The following is a 26,100-nucleotide window of genomic DNA, read 5'->3' as shown; positions in this document are numbered from 1 at the left end:
AACAAAAATATGACAGGCACCAGTGTCAGTGGTACTGCCAAACAGAGTGACTGCCTAAATCTTTGCATTACTGTATATGTAAATCCTTGGTTCTGTGATTAGAACGAAGATGAAACTGAAATTTAATTTATACAAGGATATTAGAGGATGAAGTCTGGCCCGTTTATATTATTTTTGGAAAAAGCACAAGGCAATGTAAAGCAGTGCAGATTATCTTTGCCCGTGGGATCAAAATGTAATAATTATTTCTATGCACCAAGAAATTAGGGTCAAGCCTCCCGTTAGCCAAAATGAGGTACGTATCTGCCTTAGGCAGCAGACTTCCAAGAGTATTGAATTCACTGCTCCTTCTCTGGAGAACTGAGTTGCATAGCTCTCTGCAGCCAGCTCTTCTCTAACTTTCAAGAGCCAGAACCTTGCAGAGCCAGGCATTTTTTTGATTAGCTATTTGGGGGATTGCCTGTGTGGTGGTTGCTGCATGAGGAAAATTATGCATGGAAGCATAGGCATTTTTCCCTAGCTAGGTTACAAGCAAGAGTCCTCTGAATCTGGCTATTCAGAATAGCCATGTGCAGAGCAGGATGTGGATAAGAGGGAGAAGGAAGTAGTGACAGTGGGCTGGAGGCAATGTGATGTGCAGAGGCTATGGGAAGAGGCAACAGGCCAGGAGGAGAAGCAGGGTGGAAGCAATGGGAAGAGATGAGGGGTGTGGCTGGTGGAAACAGGAAATTGGGTGAGCTTTGGAAAATGTGGGCTGGAGATGATGGATGACAGTGGGCTGGAAAATATTCACAGTGGAGGAAATGGGGAAAGGTGGAGGCGAATAAGTGGTAGTGAGTGGGTCTCAGTGAGGAAGCGAAGCAGGAGAGGTGATGAAGGAGGGGCAGAGAATAAACATGGCAATGAGGGCGCAGGGGGAAGCAGGTGTAAGGAAGAGAGGAAGCAGGTGGCAGGATGGTGGTGCTACTGTAAAAGTGTGCCAGTTTTCTTCCTGCCTCAGCCAAAGAGCGAACTTGGACTGGCCCGAGAACATGCTGTCTAACAGGTATCTGTTGGCTGAGAGAGGGAGGAAAGCTTTTTCCTTGGGCTGAAAACTGTCCAGAGATTAACTATTTGTGCATTTTCAAATATAGTAACAATAGGACCTGTAATGTGCCTCTTCGACAGAGAACAAGGGCATCATTAGGTATTTTTAAAAGAGCATCAACCAGCAATGTTAATTTTTTTAAAAGGATGATGTATCATGTTCTACATATTACTAAGGTTTCATCTCTCTCTTTCTCTCTCTCTCTCTCTCATTGCCATTTTTATGTTTGTTAAGGGTACTTTTATAAAAAAAGAGTAACTTTGAAAGTGACAGCCTGGCCGGGTATCTCAATGTGTCAAGTATCTAGCTGCAGAGCCAGAGACTGGGAGTTTGATTCCTCAGTGTGCCGCCTGTGAGTAGAGCCAGCCTGTGTGGCTTTGGACAAACTGCACAGTCTCAGAAAAAAAAAGAATGGTCAACCTCTTCTGAGTAGTCTCTACAGTGGACCCTCGACTTACAGACGGCTCGACTTACAGACTTTTCGAGTTACAGACTTCTCTGGCCGCAAAATTTAGATTCGACTTGTAGCCAGAGAATCAGCTTACAGACCAGAAACAAACCAAAATGGAACAAAAATAGAATAAAAACTGCTGGTTATGGGATTAATCAGTTTTCAGTGCATTGTAGTTCAATGGAGATTCGACCTACAGACGTTTCGACTTGCAGTCACCGTTCCAATGCGGATTAATTCCGTAAGTAGAGGGTCCACTGTACCTGGAAAACCCTGAAAAGAGTTATCATTAGTCAGAATTGACTTGACAGCCCCTTTATCTTTAAAAGTGACATGTTATCAACATTACCAATGAGTTTTTCTTTGAATAATGAGGAATGAGTGACTTTAATGGATTATTTAAAATAAAAATACCGGTCAATAAAAAAGTGACAAGAAATACTTTTTTAAAAGAACTAACCTATTTAGAAAAGAAAAAGTAAGAGACTATCTAAGCTACAAATACATGAGGATATGGTGCGTAGGTGGGACAGCTCTACTGTGCAAAGAATACTCTCCAGAAATAGGTTTGGAATGACAATGATCGCATCTCTTACATCTTGTTAGCCTGTCTTGAAACCAGAAAGCACTGAAACTCTGATTTGGACAGTTCCCAATCAATCAATCAATCGATCTGTTGATTGATTTGATCTGTCGATCTATCTATCTGTCTGTTTGTCTAATCTAATCTAATCTAATCTAATCTAATCTAATCTAATCTAATCTAATCTATCTGGGGCAAACGTCCCAAGAGAGAATGGACTAAAAAAGGTTCTGGGCCAGAATCAGGAAATTCGGAGAGAAAGGTACACTCACAAGACTCTAGCTAAACCTTGTAGTCAGGAAAATTAGAAAATGATTTTAGCTGGAACTGATCTTTGGGAAACTTCAGGCTCTTAGTGAATTGAGCTTAGAAGGAAGTTGTTGTTGTTTAGTCGTTAAGTTGTGTCGGACTCTTCGTGACCCCATGGACCAGAGCACGCCAGGCCCTCCTGTTTCCACTGCCTAAGAAAGCAGTGATTAATAAGGTGGTTTTCAGGAATAAGACAGAGGCAACTTGTGGTAGAGATGAAAACAGCATGGAAAACTGCCTAAGTCTCTTGCCCCTTTTTGAAATAATTTTGGTTAGCCTGCTAAAGTGATTTGGCCATTTGTCAATTTTTTCCATGCAGAGTCCATCTGTTTCTCAGCCTTGCATATTTGGTTAATTGTTCTCAAGCTGTGGAAGACCTTGTGGGCATAGTTCCTGGCACTTAACAAGACCCTTCAGAGTTAACAGCCACTTCAGAAAAGGGAACTTTTAATTCCAATAGTAGCAGTGAAATGCAAGCTACTGTAATTCTTGCTGGAACTATGTAGAAAAAGGCAAGAATGGATGAAACAAAGGATGATGATGTAGCAAAGAAATCAGAAGATGACTGAGACTCAGATGGCAGAAATGAAATCTGGAAAAAGGAAAAAGATAATCAAGTGTGTGGATGTGCCACTGATGACCAAGGCTAAAATCGTCCACACTGTTGTTTTCTTGATTACTGTGAATGGATATGAAAGTAGAACTGTGAAGAAAGTGGAAAGGAAAAAAAGCCAAATTGTCCAAAACATATCACTAGAGGACAGCTTGGGCACCACTGACTGCCAGAAATACAAATAAGTAGTATCTGTCTGAATTTTTTCTATAAGGAACACAAGATTTGTTGGAAAAGATAGTAGTACTAAGAAAAATTGAAGAGGAAAAGAGGAAAACCAAACATGAAATGGATTAAATATAAAGGAAGCCACAGTCTTGAATACGTGAAAACTGAGCAGAGCTATTAATGACAGGACATGTTGAAGATCACTCATTAAATTATTAGCCTGAAACAACAATATTTATACTGTACATCTCTACTTAATATGATTAAGTATTTAATTATGCAAACTACACATTGACACCCTCCCCCCAAATTTGCTGATCTCAGAGAAATGGAGAGCTTCAGCCAGCTACCTGAGCCCATAGGGATCAAACTCATGTTGTGAGCAACTGCCTTACTTCTAGGCAATTATGTATGGCAGGTATAGGTCACCTCAAAGGGACTGAAGGTCTTTTTCAGATATGCAGCCTTAAGGCTGCCCTTGTAAGGGGAGATACTAAAGGAGGAGGAATGTGGCCAAGGAGGCTAATTTTCATTTTTAGTTTTTAAAATTATTCTTTCTTTTTTTCATTAAACAATAGTTTTTTGGTTAACTGAAAAAGGGGTTTAAAAATGTCATTTTTATTGGAAGAGCTCTCTTCTACCTACTAGTTACCAAACATTTTTATATTGGGGGCGCGGAAGTTCTCATGGATGTCAGGGCACCCCAAAGCGTGGCAATCTGGCCCTGGGGGGGGGCACAAGAAGATTTGTTAAGAAAACATTTTAAAAGTGAAAAAATGGATAGGCTAAAAGATCCTGGTCAGCGAGGGCCTACCAAAATGCTGGAGGGGGGGGCTGCATATAGCCCACAAACTGTATTTTACCTATTCCAATGTATAAGATTCACTCCAGTCCCGTTAAAATACAAGCATTTTACTCTATGCTACTGGTGTAACACTTTAAGTTCTGTGGGGCTCTTTGCTTACTACTGAGGGATCTTGCAAACAGAATTTCATAAAATAAATATCTTCGTATTTGCATTCATATAACAGACAACACAAACTATTATAACAGCAACAAAATGCTGCAGTATGAAACAGTGCCAACACAGAAGTTGCTTGCAGAATTTTCAAAGTTCAGCAGCTCTGGCTCTTCAGTTTTCTTGTTCTTTCTGAGATTCAAACCTCTTACACAAAGCCCTTCTCTTGGTCTCACCCCTCTGGGCTGAACCAGTATACAGTATTATATGGGTTACATTGGCATCAGGGGAACTAAGATAATTCAGAAAGGTAAATTGGGCAAAGTTAAATAAAAAACCCGTATCATTGACTGTAGTACACTGACAGGCACTGGTGGACAAGACACAAAACCACATACTGTATTTTAATGTTCAATATGTTTCCCCCATCCCTGTCTAATTCCTTTCTGAAGTTTCAAAGTTAAAATTCTTGCTTAACTTTTGTGCTTGGTGCATAAGATGGTAATGGTTTTTTTTTCTGTATCAATGTAAAAATAAGCTTAACATTAAAAGTGAAAGAATTGAAAAGAATATAAAGCATATTTTGTGTTTGTTATGATGCTAATTTCAAATATGCCTTTCTGAAGATAAGGGATATTTTACATTTTAATTATCTGTTACTAATTGTGTATATTGGAACGTTGGCCTCACTATTCCTATCCCTATCCTGCCCTGCCAGCAGCTTTGGTTAAATGAATTTCTGACTTTAAAAGAAAACTTCATAGGATTGTAAAGTTGAATAGTTGCTGCTACATGAAAGCCAAATTTGTTGATTTAGAGATGTTATGCAGTGAAACATCCGTCAAATTTCTGGACTGACAGAAAGACAGATAAGCAGGTGCTGTATCAAATCAATCCTGAACTCCTTGTAGAGGCAAACATTGTTAAACTGCAACTGTTGTACTTTGGAGAAGTACTCACTGGTAAAGGGAAAAGTGGAACCTAAAACAGTTTGGAGAACCCAGAAGTTTGCACACTACTTTAATTTTGTTCTGATTTTTAAAAAATCACACTGCATTTGCTTCTGAATTTTCCCTCAGTGAGTAAGTATATCTACTTATATATTTGTTGAAAGAAAGGCTCATTAAGACAACCCATTAAGTTTTCCTATTTTGTTGCAAGAAGATAACAAGGTTATATATATCTGGAGTTTTGAATGTTTGTGCATGGAGTTGTCAGTCCAGAAATTAAGAAAACTTGGAATTCCAGCCAAGAACTTTTAAGAGCATCTTCTGATTCTAATCTTCTGATTAAATGAGAAGAAACAGGATCCTCCAACATCTGATATCAGTATTAGAGATGGGGGTATTCTGTATACAGATTTTAAAAAACAAACAAACAGCAGATATATCCCCAGCGAGCCTGGAATCAGTGCTTATCAATTAGTGATTATGTTGGCAACACCACATGCAAGCCACCTATACAGTAAGTGTGTCAGTGATCGTCGTCATTGTCGTTTAGTCATGTCCGACTCTTCATGACCCCATGGACCAGAGCACGCCAGGCCCTCCTATCTTCCACTGCCTCCCGGAGTTGGATCAAATTCATGATGGTTGCTTCAATGACACTGTCCAACCATCTCATCCTGTGTCGTCCCCTTCTCCTCTTGCTTTCACACTTTCCCAACATCAAGGTCTTTTCCAAGGAGTCTTCTCTTCTCATGAGATGGCCAAAGTACTGGAGCCTCAGCTTCAGGATCTGTCCCTCCAGTGAGCACTCAGGTTTGATTTCCTTTAGAATGGATCAGTTTGTTCTCCTTGCAGTCCAGGGGATTCTCAAGAGTCTCCTCCAGCACCACAATTCAAAGGCATCAATTCTTCGGCGGTCAGCTTTCTTTATGGTCCAGCTCTCACTTCCATACATCACTACAGGAAAAATCATAGTTTTTACGATTCGGACTTTTGTTGGCAAGGTGATGTCTCTGTTTTTTAAGATGCTGTCTAGGTTTGCCATCGCTTTCCTCCCAAGAAGCAGGTGTCTTTTAATTTTGTGGCTGCTGTCTCCATCTGCAGTGATCATGGAGCCCAAGAAAGTAAAAGTTGTCACTGCCTCCATATCTTCCCCTTCTATTTCCCAGGAGGTGATGGGACCAGTGGCCATGATCTTAGTTTTTTTGATGTTGAGTTTCAGACTGTTTTTTGCACTCTCCTCTTTCACCCTCATTACGAGGTTCTTTAATTCCTCCTCACTTTCTGCCATCAGAGTGGTATCATCTGCATATCGGAGGTTGTTGATATTTCTTTTATCAATCTTAATTCCAGCTTGGGATTCCTCCACTCCAGCCTTTCGCATGATGTATTCTGCATATAAGTTAAATAAGCCGGGGACAATATACAGTGTCAGTAATGGAGGCACTAAATCTGCACTCATACTTTCACCATCATGTTACATACCAGACATGAGTATCATAAAGCATCCTTTATGGTTCCCAGTGAAACAGCCAGTAATTTAGGGCTTTACACTGTATATGATTAATTGAGTGGACTAATTTTTTAAAACTGTGTGTGTATTTTAATTTGTTTTTACTTTGTTTTTAAACCAGTGTCATGGAAATTAGGTATGAGAAACAGAAACCATGATTATTCATTGCTTGATTCATTGTGATTAAATACTTGAGCTGAGACAAATGGCTGGGATCTGTGGGAAAGGAACAAACATTGAAGGCAGTTGACCAAATAAACATGTCAAAGGTTTTATAGCCCGAAGGATCTGGGCAGAAGATACTCAAAAGCCAGCTTTGAAATGCAAGGGGTAAGCAGAGTAAGGCAATTTCCTAGCCTGTAGAATAAATAATGTAAACAGAGGGAGGTTTCCTCCAGGAGGGTACATACTCTATTACCCTCTTTTTCCTCATACTGTATTTCAAAGGGGATTTTCTCCCATTGAGGCTTGTGGTTGTAAACCAAATTCCTAACAGTTGTTCTGGGTTTTTTTGGGCTCTTTGGCCGTGTTCTGAAGGTGCAGGTTGCTGTCCTCTGAAGATGCCGGCCACAGAGACTGGCGAAACGTCAGGAAGAACAACCTTCAGAAAACGGCCAAAGAGCCCAAAAAAACCACAACAACCATTAGATCCTGGCCGTGAAAGCCTTCGCGAATATAAATTCCTAACACATTTTCCAGTACTGTAAAAAGTCTCAGGGGTATTGTTTGGGAAATGGAGGTAAGCTAGAGAGAGCTAAGGAGAGCTGAAATGAAGACTATTTCACCACTGCTAGGAAGTAGTAGAAGCAATGCACTTTGTAGCAGCTAATTGTTTTTGTTGTTATGCGCTGTCAGGATGCCACTGATTCATGGTGACCCTATGAATGATCAATCTCCCTCAACTGCCCTGAGGAGCTCTTGTGAGCTCAAGTCTGTGATCTCCTTGTCCATCTTGTATTTGGTCTCTCTCCTTTCCTGCTGCCTTCAACCTTTCCCAGCATTATTGTCTTTTCTAGTCAGTCTCGCTTTAAATTTTTTGACTTTTTAATTCTTCACACTAGTACAGTCCTGATGAAGTGTTGTTTAATCCACGAAAGCTCGGTTTATTGTGTGATAATCTTTTTGTATTCTATAAAAGTATTGATTGTTTTTACATTTGGATTTTATTTTGTTTGGACCACACAGCTGCCTTTTACTTCAATGGAACGATGTATCTTTTTAAATTTTATTCACTTTAAAATCACATTTTTAGAAATGTTGCTTGCAACCCCTCTTGGCCTGAATCTCCATAAGCTTTTTTATGAATGCCAAACTAATTTAGCTTAATTCATTAACACCTTTAGTTTAATTCATTAATACCTTCCTTTACTTTATAAGTGTCTTGTAATAATATTATGTCACATTCTTAAACCGTCTAATAATAATGTATCATACTCTTAATGCATCTGTACTATTTTTGCAGCATCTCCACTTGCTGTTTTCTACATATCATTGTAGAACTTACTCTAAGGATCTGTTCAAAAAACTATGCATGTTTTCCTTCAAGCTTACAGAAAGATTAGCTGGTTGGCATGAGTCCATCTCTTCTGTATAAATATTGTCATAGATGCAGAATATGGAAAATTTTGATAAGTGTGCATGCATAATTTTTAATATTATAGAGGAGAATTTGGCAGTTACTGAAAGAAAGCCACTGTGGCATTTCAGTGGTGTTGCATTCAATTGCTGCATATTGAAAGACAGTATGCATTAAAAATAGTGCTTCAGAATAATTGTTTTATTTATTCATTGTTGTTTTCACCTAACTATTGTAGAAACTAGCTTCATTTTCTTCTCATTGTTGTATTATCTGTGTGACCAGAGGTCACTTTGAAAAGCACAGATGTTCTGGGTAGAATTTCAGGGTCGACCATATGGTGATAAGAGTACCCAAGCTAGACAGTTCTGAAATGTGTTTATACTTTGATGTCTGGTTCTGCTATCATTTTGCTCATTAATACGATGCTCCGTTATCATTTTGCTAATTAGTGAAATGCAAAGAGAGAACAGATGTACTTAATTGCTATGCCATTAAAAAGTATTTTAATACTGGATGCCTTTGTTTGGGGAGCCTCAGCGTAGACTTACGGTAGGGTATATCCCAGGAGGTGTGATGTAACTGGAAAGTTTTCCAGCAAGGAGAATGAACAGGAGGCTAATCTTTCTATATACCTTAATGTGCCACTACCATCTCTTTAATTAACTTTTTACCTTTCCCTTCATTGATGTGCTGATTGTCTTCAAATTCAAAAAAACTGCATTGTCAGACTGGGCAGGGCAAATTCAAAGTAAGAAAATGAGTGTGTATGTGTTTTGCATGTGTAACAGAAACTCACTACCCAGTGACTTGAACATACCTCTTCTGTGAAACAATTAAACCATTTATGGCTAGCTGCCAATTAATTAAAGTCATCTGCTATCCCAAGTGCTCTAATCATGACAGAATGTGCTGACCATGGTGCCAGCATGTTGCCAGTAACATGTTGTTGTATCAGCTTTGCAGGGATAGAGCAAAAACTTTGTGGGCAGATGCTGTAGCATGAATACATTGGCTCAAATTAGTACAAATTTTAGTAAATGTTTTATTGCAAGTTCAGCTAAATAAATGCTGTATTGTATGATATACAAAGGTGGTTAGGTGCGGTTTCTTGCTTGTGTCAGAAGTCAAACTAAAACATTGCATCTGTATTGACAAGAGTCAAGAGCTAGCATCTCAAATTTGGCAAAAAGACATAATACACAGGTGTGGTAAAATATACTCAGGGTACAGAGGAATATACAACAACAACAAATTTATTCTCCAGCCACAGGCCCAATAATACAGAGGGATATAGTATGTAGCAGTAGTATAACTAGTGATAAACCACCTGCATTGCAGTCACCAAGGAATCATCTCTGTACTTGGAGATATGTTTTGTATTCAATCAGCCGTAAGAAAGATGATTTGTTGACTTGTTCTTTGGAATTATTGACAGCAGTTCTCTTAGGATACAAGCTTAACTAACCAAGTTGGCTGAGAGCTGGTTGCACTGATATTAGGCCAGCTGAGGCTTTGCTGAATCTAAATGCTTCCTAGCCTAGGGAATGTTAGGAATGAATTAGGGCTGCTCTGACCCTGGACTGAGTTTGTGCCAACATAGTGAGTCTGGAGGGAGAGTAGTTTGGATCTGGCATTACTTCCTCCCCCCTTGGACTCCGCTGCTTCTTCACCTCTTTCCTTCTAGTTGATCTCAGTCTGCACAACACCTGTACTGGCAGACTGACTTGTGCTGGCAGATTTGAGATCAGTTAGAAGAAGGGGGTATCTGTTGCAAAATTTCTATGAATTTCTGATGAAGTAAGTGCATCAATTGATAGGACTGTGTTAACTGTAAATTAAAATAGCACAATTAGTAAAAATAGTGAAAGAATGCCATATGCCTTTCCTCCCTTTAATAAAATCCATGACTGAAAAATGCACCGTTGTTGTGTTTAATAGAATGAATGGTTTAAAAAAATAATTGCTGATTTTTTTAATGAGTTAGAGGTGACGGGGTCAAGCACGCATCATTGCACTTTGCCATTAGGTATGTGAACATAACATAAAGTAATTCAGTCATTTCACTTTAAATGTGGAGGCAGTAACAGGAGCAGCCTGTATACTGTCATAGACAGGTGTTCTTTTACAAGTAAGAGTTAGTCCAGCTGTAGAGATTTCAGTGCTTTGCAGGCCCAGGCAATGACTGGAGCAGGAACAGGCATTAGAGGGTTCCTTTTTGCTCTGTGAGGATCTTATAACAGATGATCCTGACCTTTCTCTTTTAGATTAAACTGGAGAAACAAAAAATCAGGTGAAAATTCTATTCTCAGTTTACTCTGGAGTAATGAAAACAGTTGACTGAATTCTGTTGGCATATGTTGTGTTGTACAACTCCAGTGAGGCCATCAGCTGCAGCCAGTGTACACCGGCATGCTGCCTCATCTCATTCATTCTGGCTTATGCTGGGGCAGACTTTGTGTCTCTGTTTGACTTTCACTGTACTTTTCACCTCTGCCCTCTTAGCTTACCTTTGTTAATTTAAACAAGCTCATTTAAAATGGAGACATTCTAGTAATCTAGTCTAATCAAGTCCTTAGAAAGTTAATGTGGCAAAACTGGGGCATCCCCATTTATTCCATGCTTAGATTAAATAAGTAAATGTATTTGAGTTCTAATAGTTCTGTGTGATGTGTTTTCCAGTTTATTGTAATTTTTAGACCATGTGTAAATTGCAGTTTACTTTATTGGATAAATGGGTTAAATGACAAGTAGGACTGTTAATGTCAGTTGCAAGGGGAGAATAAAATTCCTCCATAGAATCTTTCCCCCTCACTGGCTGTCTTCCTCAGTCCAAGGGAGAGGGAGTAGAGTATATATAATGGGTGAATTTTGAAGAGAGTTAGCTAGTGAGAGAAGCTGTAGAATAGTGTGACAGTGAGATGGGCAGATTGGCTAATAGTGTTAGGATTTGATAGGTTAATATGTAGGTTGACCTGTTAGTATTCAGCTTACGTTGGATAAAAGGCTGCTTTTATTGTTTGTCATTCCAAGGCTTTATGATTCTATTTTTAATAGAGTAAAACAATTTTATTGTATATTAAATATCTCATGATTTTCTGGTGGCACTAATCACATAAACGCTCATGTTGGCTGTGTGGCCAGAGCTAAAACAAAAGGAAAAGAAAAGAAAAAACAACAAAATATTTTCAAAGGTTTCTGATTGAGGACTAGATGATGGCAGTATGACTCAAGAGTCTGAGTTATGAAAACAGGCTTGTATAAAAGCCTTCACTTACTGCAGAAAAGGTAAAGGTGAAGGTTCCCCTTGACATTTTCAGTCCAGTCATGTCCGACTTTAGGAGGCGGTGCTCATCCCGCTTTTCAAGCCGTAGAGCCAGCACCTGTCCGAAGACAGTTTTCCGTTCTCACGTGGCCAGCGTGACTAGGGAACGCCGTTTTTTACCTTCCCACCAAGATGGTACCTATTTATCCACTCGCATTTACATGCTTTCGAACTGCTAGGTTGGCGAGGAGCTGAGTCAAAGCAACGGGAGCTCACTCTGTTGCGTGGATTAGATCTTACGACTGCTGGTCTTCTGACCCTGCAGCACAGGCTTCTGCGGTTTAGCCCACAGCGCTTGTATGACTTGCATCATTGTAGAAGAAGTGACATCATCTGTATTGGCATGACCCAGAATCCAAACACTTTCTCAACAGTTTGATGGCAGAAAAGGAACTGCATGCTATTCCAAGGGAAGGTCTCCCTTTTTATACAGTTTTCCATGGGAAGCAAAAGAGGTCACACGTATTTCCAGACACCAAACCTTTATCTCTTTCTGAAAAATATTCTTCTGTAGAAATGAGTCATTATGAAATTGTGAGGCTTGCAAACAGGAGCACTCCAACAGCATCTGCAGACATCTAGAGTTTATCCCCTGCCCAGGAAAGAACTATTCAAAGGATTACCAAAAATATTTTCCCAAGATAAGGGGGGGGGCTGCTCTCTCACTAGCCTGGGCCTGAAAAGTTTATTTAACTTGAATAACAACAGATCGCATTGCATTCGTTTTTTTCAGGGCCATTCTGTATACTTGTAAATGGGATGGTTCCTGAAAAATCAAAGAGTCTTTTAACAAACACAGTATAGTCACATATAGCAAACCATTCCACAAAGCAGTGTTTCAGAGGATTTCTCTGTATGGAAACTTCCATATTATGCCAACATTCAGAGCTTTCAGGGTCTTCCAGATGTTGTAGTACTGCAGGTGGCATATTCTCATTCTCAGAATCTGTATTCATGTAGCGCTTTCTGGGGTTGGCTATGGTTTTGGAATCCAGGTTCTCTTGATTTTCAGCCTTTGAGGATGCCTGGGTATATGGGAGCTGGTTTTTCTTGTCCTCCATCTTCTGCAAAGAGAGGCACGCTCTAAAACAACTGCTGTGGTGTTCCAGCAACCTCTGTGTCCTTTCAGACCCAGGACGCCTAAGGACATGTCGAGGCATGCCCTACGGCCATTCCATTTCTAGCCAAGCCCCTCCAACCTCTCCCCGTTGTCCTATAGGTCTGCTGGGCTGGCACTGCCCTTCAGGAGCCAATCCTCAGACATCGCTCAAGTCACAGGGGATCCCCACCTCTAGGAAAACCTCCTATAGGTCCACAGTGACCTCAAACAGCCCTTACATCACCCCTCGACTTGCCCCTTCTGGAGGAAGGGGCCTGGGTCGATTTTTGACCCAGAAGTCCCAACCTTCCCCCGGAAGGGGCCTGGATCGACCCTTGACCTGGAAGTCCCACCTTAAAGGGGCAAGGCACCTGTCAAAATGGTGATTTGATGAAGGCTACCCCCTTCTGCTAATTAGAAAGCCATTTGACCTGTGTGCAATAAGGGGCTGCAACAAGTACTATATTTTCTGCACCATAAGACACACTTTTTCACCCAAAAACATTGGGGGGGAAGTGTATGCGTCTTATGGAGCGAATGCTGTCCCCTCCACGCCACCATCGCTGGCTTCTGAGGCCTCCGGAGGCCTCAGAAGGCCCTGTGGGGGTCCCCCCAGGCCACCATTGCTGGCTTTTGAGGCCTCTGGAGGCCTCATAAGGCCCTGCGGGGGCCCCACCACCACCATCGCTGGCTTCTGAGGCCTCGGAGGCCTCAGAAGGCCCCATGAGGGTCCCCCCGCCACCATCACTGGCTTCTGAGGCTTCAGAAGGCCCTGCGGGGGTCCCCCCAGGCCACCATCACTGGCTTCTGAGGCCTCTGGAGGCCTCCAAAGGCCCCGCAGGGGTCCCCCCAGGCCACCATCGCTGGCTTCTGAGGCCTCCGAAGGCCCCGCGGGGGGGGCCCACGCCACCATCGTTGGCTTCTGAGGACCTCCAGGAGGCTTTGGACTGGTAAGGTGCTGCTTTTTACTTTTTTAAAAAATGTTCTGGGTGGGTTTTGGAGGGTAGATTTGGGCTGGGTGTATGTTTCTATGTTGCTTTGTTTTTTGGTAATTTTTTTGCTGTCCCAGTGTGGGACTTGCTCTGTTTATTTATTTTTATTTTATTTTAAATTTTGATATTTAAAAATTAGGTGCGTCTTATGGAACGAAAAATATGGTATTCTTATGCTGGTGTAAATTGCATAAAAGGATTTTGACCTCTGTAATTGATCTGAACATAATTTTGTGGAATGAGATGCAATTATCAGCATCTTACATTGCCATATTATAATGTTTTAAATTCATCTGTTTAAAATCAAAATCTCATCTAACACATTGTTCACAATGGCTCTTTTTAAAGTTGGAATCCTTGAATAAAGTAGCTAAGTTGAAATATTATTGAGTCAGAAGTGAGACCATTAATGCTCAGTTGACAAGCTTTAAAGCAATCCACACTTACAAAACTGTGAACAACGTTTTGAATTTACATTTCTTCTTTAGGCTTTGGTGCTGGTAAAATACTATAAATGTTTGCCACCATGTGAATAAGAGGACACAAGTGGATTTATCTTTCCATATTGGCTAAAATCCTGTTGTGTAAGTTATGCTTGTGGAAAGATGCTGATATCACTGGCAGGGAGGAGATCTGTGGTAATTAAAAACTTCATTCTTCCATCCCATGGCTCCCAAGGATTACACATTACCCTTCTGAAGGTCTAAGTTAATGCACTAGGATTTTGATCAATAGTACTGTTAATTAGAACAATAGCAAAGGAGAATGCAGCTATGTTCTGGAAGCCACATGTTTGATTAGACAAACTTTTTAATGACCTACTTCAAACAGGGTACGAATTAGGGTATTTATGACTTTAAAATGCTGTTTCATGAGTGCTTATTTTACTTTTGCAGGCATTTGGGCAATCATTCTCAGTTCACCGTAAAGTAGCTGAAGATGGTGAGACGCGCGAGGAGACACTTCTCCAGGAGTCAGCATCAAAGGAAGCATATTACCTAGGGAAGATCTTGGAAATGCAGAATGAGCTGAAACAAAGTAGAGCTGTTGTTACTAATGTTCAGGCAGAGAATGAGCGACTGACAGCAATTGTGCAGGACCTGAAAGAGGTAACTTGGTTAAGAAAGCATGTGATTTGTAGAATGAATTGTCATTTTTTGCATGAGATATTTGGATTGGGGCCATGATATGGGACACCAAGCTGAAGCCCTGCACACTAAAATGCTTCTATAGATAGGAGCCTTGTGGCACAGTGGTTAAACTGTTGGACTGCATCCAAAACTGTGCTCATGACCTGGGATTCTATCCCAGGTAGCCGGCTCAAGGTTGACTCAGCCTTCTAGCCTTCCGAGGTCGGTAAAATGAGTACCCAGCTTGCTGGGGGGAGGGCAATGTGTAGCCTGCATAATTAACTTGTAAGCTGCCCATAGTGCTTGAAGCACTATGGGGCAGTATATAAGCAGTCTGCTTTTTAGAGATGTGAAGAGACATCAAGGAATATCAGTCCTGAACTCTTCTCTCTGTTCTGATTTGCTGCTTAGTTACGTGGTGCCTCGCATAGCGACGTTAATCGGTGCAGCAAAAGTCATTGCAAAGCGTTTTCATCGCTATGCGATTTTAAAAAGCCCATAGGAATGCATTGAAACCCCTTCAATGTGTTCCTATGGGCTTAAAACTCACCTTAAAGCGAAAATCCTCCATATGGCGGCCATTTTTGCTGCCCGGTAAGCGAGGAATCTGCGCGAAAACACAGTGGGCGGCCATTTTTTACCTGGTGGCCATTTTGGAACCGCCAATCAGTTGTTAGACAATCGTCACTTTGCGATAATCAGTAAGCGAAACAGGGTGCCAATAATCGCAAAGCGATTTTTACCCATTAAAACATCGCAATTTTGCGATCGCAAAAAGTTCGGCGTTATGCAATTTCGTTGTTAAATTGGGCGCCCGTTAAGCAAGGCACCACTGTATTATAGTTTCATGTTCTGTGAATTGTTGGGAACACGTTTATTGTTATAATAGCATAGCCATGCTTCAAGGTTTTTATCAGAGTTAGGATAAAGGGTTGTATACAAATGTTCTTTAAAAATAAACAACAATAACCCAGGCTCATTTCCAAACTGTGTTCACTCCCTGTCTCCTAAATTGCTAACAGCAGCTGCACAGCTGATTGGCTATAATCCCTATTGCTCTTTAAGGTGTGATTTTATTTTAGAGGTCAATTAGCTTCAATGGAAGTTTTCTATCTTGCTGCTTTGAAAGGATGATACATTGTATAATGGTGCTTAACTGACAGAACTAATATTTGGAAATGTCAGGAAGCTGGTAGGTGGAATTAAGATTGTGTTGCATTATGACACACATGGGATTTCCTGTTTTTGGAGCTTAAACTGCTTTTATACAAAATATTTTTTAAAAGTCCTTTCAGCCTTTTCTGCTGTGATTAAGCATTGTTCATGTGGGATGCTCAGAAGATAATTAGAATAAATGTTCTAACTTTTTCAGGTTTTCTTTTCTCCTTACAGATAATAATATAACATAATATATATAGAAGCAAATATAAGACTTATATGTAAAATATTGTCAAGGACATCTGAAGAAAACCTGGAAATCGAATTCATTAAAACAATGGGTCTAATTGTCAAATAAATATGTTTAGGAGTAAAAAATGCGGTTTTCAAGCACAGCAGATGGTATCTTAAGACCACTCCTCATTTGATTCTGTTGTTTGCTTACCTGAAATCCCAGAACTACATAGTTGAATGGCTAAGTGTTTCTACACTGCAAGGTGAATGGGTGGGTGGAGATTTAAGTTACTGGAATTGCTGACTCCTGGGGTGTTGCCTGGATAAACAAGGGTTCAAAACTGGATTTAGGACCAAATGTCCAGATGTGGAAAAGATTTTCATTTTATTTAAGTACTGTAATAGGAAATGTTTATAGTCTATATGGTGGTTAGGAACCTTGTTCCCAATTATTTGGCCAGTCATTTTTATATTCTTTTCTTTGTTTGTACAGCAAACACCCAGTTAACGTGCCCCCTTTGACTTGTATTCCACGTAGAATTTAATAGGAGTTAAATTAGTCACAGTTGCAATAAGTTCATCTAGGTCTGGATCAAGCCTTTTCAGTATAATCTGTCCTTTCTCAGGGATGTTGGATGAACTGTAGAGATTCCCTAGAATTCCTAGAGGTTCTGTCAAATCCATCATCCTTTGCTTAGTTGATCGCATGTTTTGGCAGGAGATAGAAGCATGAAACACAATAACATTAGTTTGTTTGTTAGTTTTAGAGTTGGGAATGATAAATGCAATAATAAAAATAAACAGCCGATTTTTGCTATTACTCTGGTCCATTAGTGTACAGTGGTAGAGAGTGCTAAGTATAGTTTGAAACAAAAATTCTTATTTTTCTATATGTGCAGGAAGTGAGTGCACATAATTTGTGAAATAATCAGTTGTAACTAATCAAAATCAAGAATGATGGTGCAAAAAAGGCTTTGATGTCTGCAAGGAGAAAGCCATTGTATTTGAAATCTCATTCAGGAGATAACTATTCTTCCACATCCAGTTTTAAAATAAAGTAAATCCAGTTGCTTAGACTAACTGATTCCGTGCCAGCAGCTGTATCTGCAGAAAGTAAACGGTTTCAGTTACTCATGCCTTGTTTAAATCCAGATGGACTACTTCACAACTGAAGTATTACAAAATGCAGCTGCCTGAAATCCTGTCCTGCTTATGTGCTGTAACATTTATATACAGTACTAGATTCAGTTGTTACCTGCGCAATTCCAGGCACAAATAACCAGGTACCTATTTTTAAAAAGAGTCCCCTAATTCTACTTAGGGGAAACAATCTGGAGATGTTATCATATTACTATGCTTCTGACACCTATCCAGATTTCTTAAAGTAAAATACCATGGTTGATGACATGAGACGTGACTAAGACATCAAGGACCATCAACATGGTTGTATTCATCCTATCTCTCTCCCACCAAATATATTGGGTAAGGGTATATAGGCCTGAGAAAATATGCAGTTTCCTTCAGTGGATTTCTTTGCTTACTGTGGTTTTACATGAAATTAAGTCTTCCATTTCCCCATCCTTTAATCTTAATATCAGCTCAAAATAGTCTCAAAGATGCATCACACCCGGGCCATTCCCTCTTTCAATTGTTACCGTCTGGTAGGAGGTATAGGATAATTAAAACAAAGACAAATAGGTTGAAAAACAGTTTCTATCCCAGAGCTGCAGCTATATTGAATTCCACTGTATAGTGCAATATTAATGTGTTGTGCGATGGGAAATTGAATGTGAAGGATGTGGATGTGAAAGAGAAAGATGTGTTTTATGTGTAATGTGCTATGTTTTCATGGTATGGATGCTATGTTCCTGTGTGTTTTATTATTATGTGTATTGGAGATGACATTTAATTTCGTTGTACGGAAGTAAAATGCCAATAAATTCAATTCACTATTTTATGATCTGTGAAAGTCCAGCAATGGCTACTAGCTACCACTAGATGGCATTCATTTTGCATCTAACTTGAAAGCCAAACAGTAAATACTAGTTTTTCATGAATTTTTAAAATTATATGTACTATAACAAATAAGCTGCAACTGAGAACCACTAACATAGCCATAAATGACGTGCTACAAAACAATGAACCAAAAAGAGTCAGTGCAAATAAAATAAAAAAAATCAGAAGTTCAGTCCTTTGGGAATGAGGGGAGTTGTACCACATCTGCAGGGACAGACACCATAGTTCTTTTTATAATGTTAAGAAACCACCATTGACTGTTTTCCATCTGTAAATCATGAAAGAAAATTTCCAGAAGTTTTACAACTAATTAGCACTTCATCAGTTCCCCACTGTGCCCTCTGCCAGCAATTTCCCATGCCTAAATTGATGAAAGAAACTTGGATTATAATAAGTGTTTAGATCTCCAGTGGCAGTTCAGTTTATAGCATAATGGAATTTTAGTAAATGAGTATTACATCTGCAGTCTGTATTCCAAATATTAACAAATATTAAAGCTCCCAGTTAGGTGTCAAAACAGCTGGAAGGCCTCTCTAGCAGATCTTAGTGATGAAGCAAGTTTATATATGGACAGGTGCTTCTTCCAATATCCAGTTCCTAAGCCATTTAGGGCTTTGTAGGCGACTGCCAATACCTTGAACTCAGACCAGCAGTGTACTGGCAGCCAGTGTAAAGCCTTCAAATGCACGTCCTTCAGATGTTGTGTGGGCTTTGAATGATGTTCCTGTTAGCAGTCTAGCTGCTGCATACTGCACTTGGTGCAGCATCCATGTTATCTGCAAGGGTAGCCCCACATACAGTGCATTGTAGTAGTCTTAACTGCGAAGTTACCAGGGCATGGACTACTGCAGTGGAAGATAGGAGGGCCTGGTGTGCTCTGGTCCATGGGGTCACGAAGAGTCGGACGCAACTAAATGACTAAACAAAACAAATGTCTTTTTCAGCGGTGTTCCCTTATGGAATTCCTTTGCTAAAGATATATATGTGACTCCTTCCTCTTCAATTTTTAAATGAACACTTAAAATCATTTCCCCCCTTTCACTTTTAGAAGCCCCACCTTTTCATTTTGTGAATTAAAAATGTTAATATTTTTAATGTGTTCCTTTATAGATCTTGGGTTTTATTTTAATTCTTCTTTTTAACATTTGTGTACATCCTCGGATAATTTTGTGCTAAAACGTGCAGAGAAGAAAGATAGGCTTATTAACCTTGCATATTTTCCCAGCAACTTTTGTTGCACTGTACCAAAAAGCAAATGAAGTCCAGATTAACACAAACTGGACCAGGTGCTATGCCTTATAATGTATGTCTTCACTTAGATACCATTTCCTATGCTTTGTACCTTAATACACTCTTTGATTGAAACCCTGAAACCCATTATTATTTTGGCACTAGCATGAAACTGCAAAGACTTTCTGGGCTCTTATACTCCAATCTAATTGTTTATTCTGTGACACACTTCACTACCCCTTAAGGGAAAAAAGTAGGCTGAAAAGATGGCAGGAAGGGAAATAGCAAGAAACGTAGGCATTCTAGTTTAATTACTTTTAAAATGTATTATCCTGTGCCAAGCAAGCTGTTTATTTTTAGTCACTCTCAACAGCCAATGCCAGTCAGCATCCAGGAAGAGGACACAGAGTCATTTAGAGGTCAGACAGTGGTATCATTCTTTCATTGTAATGGTCAAATCCACTGTTAAGCTTTAGGATTCAGTATGTTTGTTCTTGTTAGCTGACAAATGTTTCAGATATGAACATACAGCAGTAGTTTCATAATAATTATAGCTTGGCTATGTGTCTTTTTCTAAATCAAGAGAGTAATGTGAAATGACATTGATGATTATGTTCTCTCCGTTTTATGCTAGTGTGGCATATCAGTATCTTAGTCAGGTATGTCCTTGGAGGGGGGGAAAGTATACAACATACTTAAAAAAAATTTAAGCCATAGTAAAAACTGATATTGATATAGCCGCTGCGGGCTAAACCACAGAAGCCTGTGCTGCAGGGTCAGAAGACCAGCAGTCGTAAGATCGAATCCACGCGACGGAGTGAATGCCCATCGCTTGTCCCAGCTCCCGCCAACCTAGTGGTTCAAAAGCATGCAAATGCAAGTAGATTAATAGGGACCACCTTGGTGGGAAGGTAACAGCGTTCCGTGTCTAAGTTGCACTGGCCATGTGATCATGGAAGATTGTCTTCGGACAAAACGCTGGCTCTATGGCTTGGAAATGGGGATGAGCACCGCCCCCTAGAGTCGAAAACGACTGGACTGAAAATTGTCAAGGGGAACCTTTAACCTTTACCTTTAGGGGGAGGATATCTATGACCTTTCACATATTCTCTGTAACTTACATTTGAACCCATAAGCAAGTTCAAACATGTTTGTGAGTAATTTGGCCTTTTTCAGCAGATTACTCACAAACATGTTCAAACCGTCCCATAAACTCAAACATAGGTTGCAGAAAAAATATGGCATGTTATAGAAATCCTCCCCCTACATGCAATATCAGTGTTCCTGCATCTGTATCATTTCGATGCCCATGCAGTCTTTTCCTACATGATTTTCCCCCCTACATATGTCAACCATTGTAAATGTCATGAACCTAGGAATGTGATCAGATAAGAGAACCAGGGAAAGAATTCCAGATTATAGACAAAAGAGGCATTTTGGCAAATGCCAGATTGTTTTGAGAAGTTATTGCCTGATGTGGCCAGGCGAAACCAGTAAGATTCATTGGCTCAGTGGGACCAGGAGTTCATATTAGAGATGGGACTGAATTAATGTGGTCCCTCAATGATGAGATTTGTCAGTATGGCACCACTTCCCCACTCCCCAGACCTGCTAGGCCACTTACTTTGTGTATGGGGACTTCAGGACCAATCCAGCAATCTGGATGATAAGGGAGTGAGGTTCTGCCCCTAAATCATTACTAACATTATCTGGCCTCCACTCCTTCCTCAGGAAAGATTTGCTTGGAATTCACCTGCAAATGAGGATGAGTATCTTTCTTCCCTGTGTGGAAGACTGTTTTGAGTAAGAGTATTGGAGCAATACAATACAAGGCAGTTTTGTGAATTCTATTCACATATAGCAGTGTCAGGAGAGTGGGAGAGAGATGGGATACATTTGTGATAGCCGGGTAGGTGGGGCTCGTCAGCCATGGAAGGCAGCCCATCTAGGAGAAGGAAAACTCCGATTTCAAACCTCCACTGCCTTGTGGCTATATCCACTGGTGGAAAAGGCTTCAGGAGTTAACCTCGAGGCAAAATCCGGAGCTGGAGTCCCGAAGGCAGCATGTGTTGTTCTGCCAACTCCTGCGACATTGCTGGAACCAGTTGTATTGGCTCTTGCCTTTCCATTGGACCATTTCAGTAGCATAGAGAGGGGGGATTTGCTGCTTGGGCAACAGCCTGTCCTCCATATTACTTTACCCAGGCTTCATGCTGTGTAGAGGATACTCCTCGATTCAGAGCATGTTACCATAGTCTCTCGAAACTGAAGGATGCCTATGCTATAGAAGATAGAAACAAAAATTATCTGGATAGGTTGGAGCACTGGGCTGAAAACAACAGAATGAAATTCTTATTGAGGGATAAGTACAAAGTACTGCACCTAGGAAAAAGAAACTAAATACACAGTTACAAGATGGGGGAAACCTGGCTGAACAATACTGCGAGCAAGAGAGATCTTGGAATCATCGTAGATAACATGCTGAATATGAGCCAACAATGCCACGTGGCTACAAAAATGCCAAATGCTATTTTAGGTTGCATTAACAGAAGCATAGTCTTCAAATCCCATGAGATACTAGTTCCATTTTATTCAGCACTGGTTAGGTCTAATCTTGAGTACTGTGTCCAGTTCTGGACCCCACATTTCAAAAAGGATGCTAACAAATTGGAACAAGTTGAGAGGAAGGCAACAAGGATGATTGGGGGCTGGAAATTAAGCAGCATGAGGAAAGACTGAAAGAACTGGGTATGCTTAGCCTTGAGAAAAGAAGATTGAGGGGAGATATAATAGCATTTTTCAAATACTTGAAAGGCTATCATACAGAGGACAGGCAGGATCTGTTCCTGATCATCCCAGAGAGTGGACACACAACAATGGGCTCCAGTTACAGGAAGACAGATTTCAGTTAAATATCAGGAAAATCATCTTAACTGTTAGAACAGTAAGACAGTGGAACCAATTACCTTGAGAGGTGGTGAGTGCTTCAACACTGGAGGCATTGAAGAGAAGTTTGGACAGCCACCTGGCAGATATCTTTTGACTTATATTCCTTCACTGAGCAGGGGGTTGGACTCAATGGCCTTATAGACTCCTTCTAACTTCATTATTCTATGATACTATGAATTATCACAAATTACAGTATATTAGATTTACAGTTGAACTTTGAAGTTATATAGATCAAGTAAATTTCCTCACACTAAAATCTCCATCTCTCTCCTACATTCCTTACTGCACTGAAATCTAAATGACTGGAAGCCCAGAGACATAGTAACATTTCAGAGAGGGAAATAGATTCCATTCAGTCTTAAAAACAAGCAAACAAAGAAATAAAAAAAACACACACCAAAAAACACACCTGCATTATGAAAGATTACAAATGCCAGGAAATGGCTGGACATTGCTTTGCAAATCATGCTTGCATTGCCAGCAAGAAAAAGGATACCAAGCATTGAACAGCAAAGGCGAGCCTCAGTGCTGACAACAGCAATGTTAGCAGTAAAGATGATCTACAGGATCCCCTCTTGTTTACACTAACATTCAAAGGAGAATCCAAGAGCCTTTTTTCATCATCTAGCCACTTCACACTCAAACACAAAAAACCCTGTCATGACTATTTTTCAACAAGTTCTCCAGGTATTTATTGACCATTGAGTGTCCTAACCTATGGCATTCTGGCATGGTTTGGGAGTAGCTCTGTAGCGGACAAAAAAGCTCTACAGAGAACCATTAAAATTGCCCAGAATATCATCGGGCTCTAGCTACCAACCCTGGATGACATCTTCACATCCCGCTGTCTGAGGAAGTCACACAGCATCCTGAGAGACTCCTCCCATCCTGCTTATAACTTTTTTGGACTGTTACCGTCTGGCAGAAGATATAGAACAATTAAGACTCGGACCACACGTTTTCTAAATAGTTTTTATTCCAGAGCTATAATTGCAATTAATAATGAGCTTAAAGACCACCAGTAGTGAATAATTAGTTGGACTGTGTTACTTGGCCTGCGGTGTAGATGTTTGTATTTTTAGTGGGGGACTTTTAGTGGGTGGGGAGTGTTTGGGGAATTTTGTGTGTGTGCATGTGTCTGGTCTCTGGGTGTCTGTGAATTTCGTTGTATGGGTATACTGTGTATATACTTACAATGACAATTAATAATAATAATAATAATAATAATAATAATAATAATAATAATAATAATAATAATAATAATTATTATTATTATTATTATTATTATTATTATTATTATTATTATTATTATTATTATTATTATTACTTGACTGAACGTACTGTACTGGCTTTTTAAAAACATGGTTTAACAGTGCACGCTACACTCAAATCTCAGTGGGAAAAATCATCTGAGGGGTCTACGCTGCAATACCATAAAATAGGCTTTGCTTCTAAGTAGACACATAGGATTGCAGTATAAGGGTTTTTGGCATTTACATATGGTCAGTCAGAGAGGAGAATGCCTCTGGATTCACATACAAACTATATGTATTTTCAGAGAAAGCCCTCTGAGTTAAATGACATTTATTCCTGGATGAGGCTGGAGTCCTGATATATCCTCTTGCCTAGCAATAAGCCCAATATACATCATTGAGACTTACTGATAAGTTCATAGGTGCGGACCTTCAAGCCAAGCTTACCTCTTGAGAATAAGCCCTGTTGAACTTAATGGAACTAACTCTGAAATAAACAGGCACTGGCTTGCTGTTTCTAAATGGGGGAAATGAGAAATGAACAGAACAGAAAATTGGTTTGGATTATTATAGAGAATTTCTTTACAAGGATATTGCCTGTCCACCAGCTGTGACTTTTTCTCATTTGGACCTTATGCTAAGCAGAGAGGGCACCTATCAAAAGTGGATGGGCACTGCAGGGGCTGAAAGCAAGGTGTGTGCGCAGGGTATGTTCCATGGAACTTGCCCCAGGTGCCATAATGTCTAGTTGTGGTTCTGCTGTATCATCAGAAGCTTCAGACCAGCCATTTCTTCTGGTGACTCCAATTGCAAAATAGGAGCAATCAACATATAACTTTAGCTCCACCTAATGGGTGACACTTGGGATGACAGACACAGTGATTAGTAAATTGGTCTCATCTGTAGGAGTTAAATACATTTTGCCAATGTCTCTTCAAAAAATATTCACCTCACTCAGTATAGCCAGAATATTATATACTGTGAACCTCTAAGATATGAAGAATCAAGCCTGCAGATGTTAAGGGATTATGATACCCTTAAAATAAGAAATGACTAGCCAACTCAATTCCTCTCTTTCCCTTTCATCTTCTCCTATCATGGCCAGCTATTGCTGCTGTTGCTGCTTTTGCTCCAGTGACTGCTGAGGATAATAGATTATCCTCATAATAGTCTTGTTCTTCAAGTGTCAAGCATATTCTTAGATGCATATTTCTGTCGTCTCCGAATGATCCATTGCCTAGTAGCCAGCAGCTCAGTTTTCACTATCAAGCATATTGCAACCTCCCCTTGTTTGTGTCTACTTACAAAAAAGATTAACTGAGTTCACTGTGGCACTCACTAATATTGGTATGTCTAGAGTTACAAAGACCACCAATGTGTTGCAGTGAATAGAGCGATGGACTCAGGGAATCTAGGTTCAGATGGGTGCTTGACCATAGATAATTATTTGAGGGTGGCAGTGTTAAAACGAATTGCTTAAATATCTCACATACCTTGAAAAGCCTATTAAGGTTGCCATAAGTTGTGTTACTGGCCAAATCTGGGTTCAGGTTAGGCCAATTCTCGGTTCAGGTTTTCTGGCAAGGACCACAGGATAAGACACAAGGCAGCTGAACAATAAGCCAATTTTATTGAAGTACAAAAGTACAAAAACTCAGCTGGGCCTCCCATCTTAAAAGCAGAGGGAGACCCAGAACAAAGAGTGAACCAATGTTTTATAATGGTTACAGACAAAGAGCCATAAAAGTACAGTGGTGCCTCGCATAGCAATCGCTCCGTTTTACAACGAAATTGCTTTGCGATGGACTTTTTGCTATCGCAAGAGCGATCGCTTTGCGATGGCCCCTATGGGGAAAATTCGCTTTGCGATGATCGCGGGGAGGGATCATTGCAAAGCTCCCATTTTTGAGATGATCGTGGGGAAACGCTTCCCCGTGATCATCCCAAAGCCCCTGCCAATCAGCTGTGCGAAAATGCGGGCTTTGGGATGATCGCGGGGAAGCGCTTCCCCGTGATCATTCCAAAGCCCCGCCGATCAGCTGTGCTTCGTCTCTCTCTCTCCACCCCTTGCAGCTCCAGCCTCAGCAGGGAGACTGAGGCACCGCCGCCACCACCCTGGCCGAGAAAGACCCTCTGCGCCTGTAGCAACCTTAAGCCCGGGCTTAAGGTTGCTGCAGGCGCAGAGGGTCTTTCTCGGCCAGGGTGGCAGCGGTGGTGCCTCAGTCTCCCTGCCGAGGCTGTCAGTCTCCCTGCCGAGGCTGGAGTTGCGAGGGGTGGAAAGAGAGAGAGAGAGACGAAGTACAGCTGATAGGTGGTTCCAAAATGGCCACCCGCTGTTTTGCCTCGCTTTAGAGGCACCCAAAATGGCCGCCGCTATGAAGGAATTTCGCTTAAGGTTAGTTTCTAAGGTAAAGATAAAGGTTCCCCTTGACAATTTTTGTCCAGTCGTGTTCGACTCTAGGGGGCGGTGCTCATCCCCGTTTCCAAGCCATAGAGCCAGGGTTTGTCC

At 40.5% G+C, this 26,100-nt stretch overlaps 1 protein-coding gene across 13 annotated transcripts in view; it reads left to right on the top strand.

The window, feature by feature from the left end:
- The window catches only part of BICD1 (BICD cargo adaptor 1), a 120,121-nt gene that overhangs the window by 40,390 nt on the left and 53,631 nt on the right, over positions 1-26,100 (top strand). For all 13 annotated transcript variants that reach the window (XR_013536743.1, XM_072999917.2, XM_020792185.3 and 10 more), the window contains exon 2: positions 14,518-14,730. Coding sequence is in view for 12 of the 13 variants with exons in the window: in XM_072999917.2 (XP_072856018.1) it covers positions 14,518-14,730 (213 nt within the window). In the remaining variant the exon portion in view is untranslated. The remainder of the gene's footprint in view (positions 1-14,517; positions 14,731-26,100) is intronic.

Source organism: Pogona vitticeps, chromosome 5 (genome assembly GCF_051106095.1).
Source record: "Pogona vitticeps strain Pit_001003342236 chromosome 5, PviZW2.1, whole genome shotgun sequence".
Classification (NCBI taxonomy): domain Eukaryota; kingdom Metazoa; phylum Chordata; class Lepidosauria; order Squamata; family Agamidae; genus Pogona; species Pogona vitticeps.
Note: the sequence above shows the minus strand (reverse complement) of the source record. Positions and strands in the feature narration are given on the sequence as shown.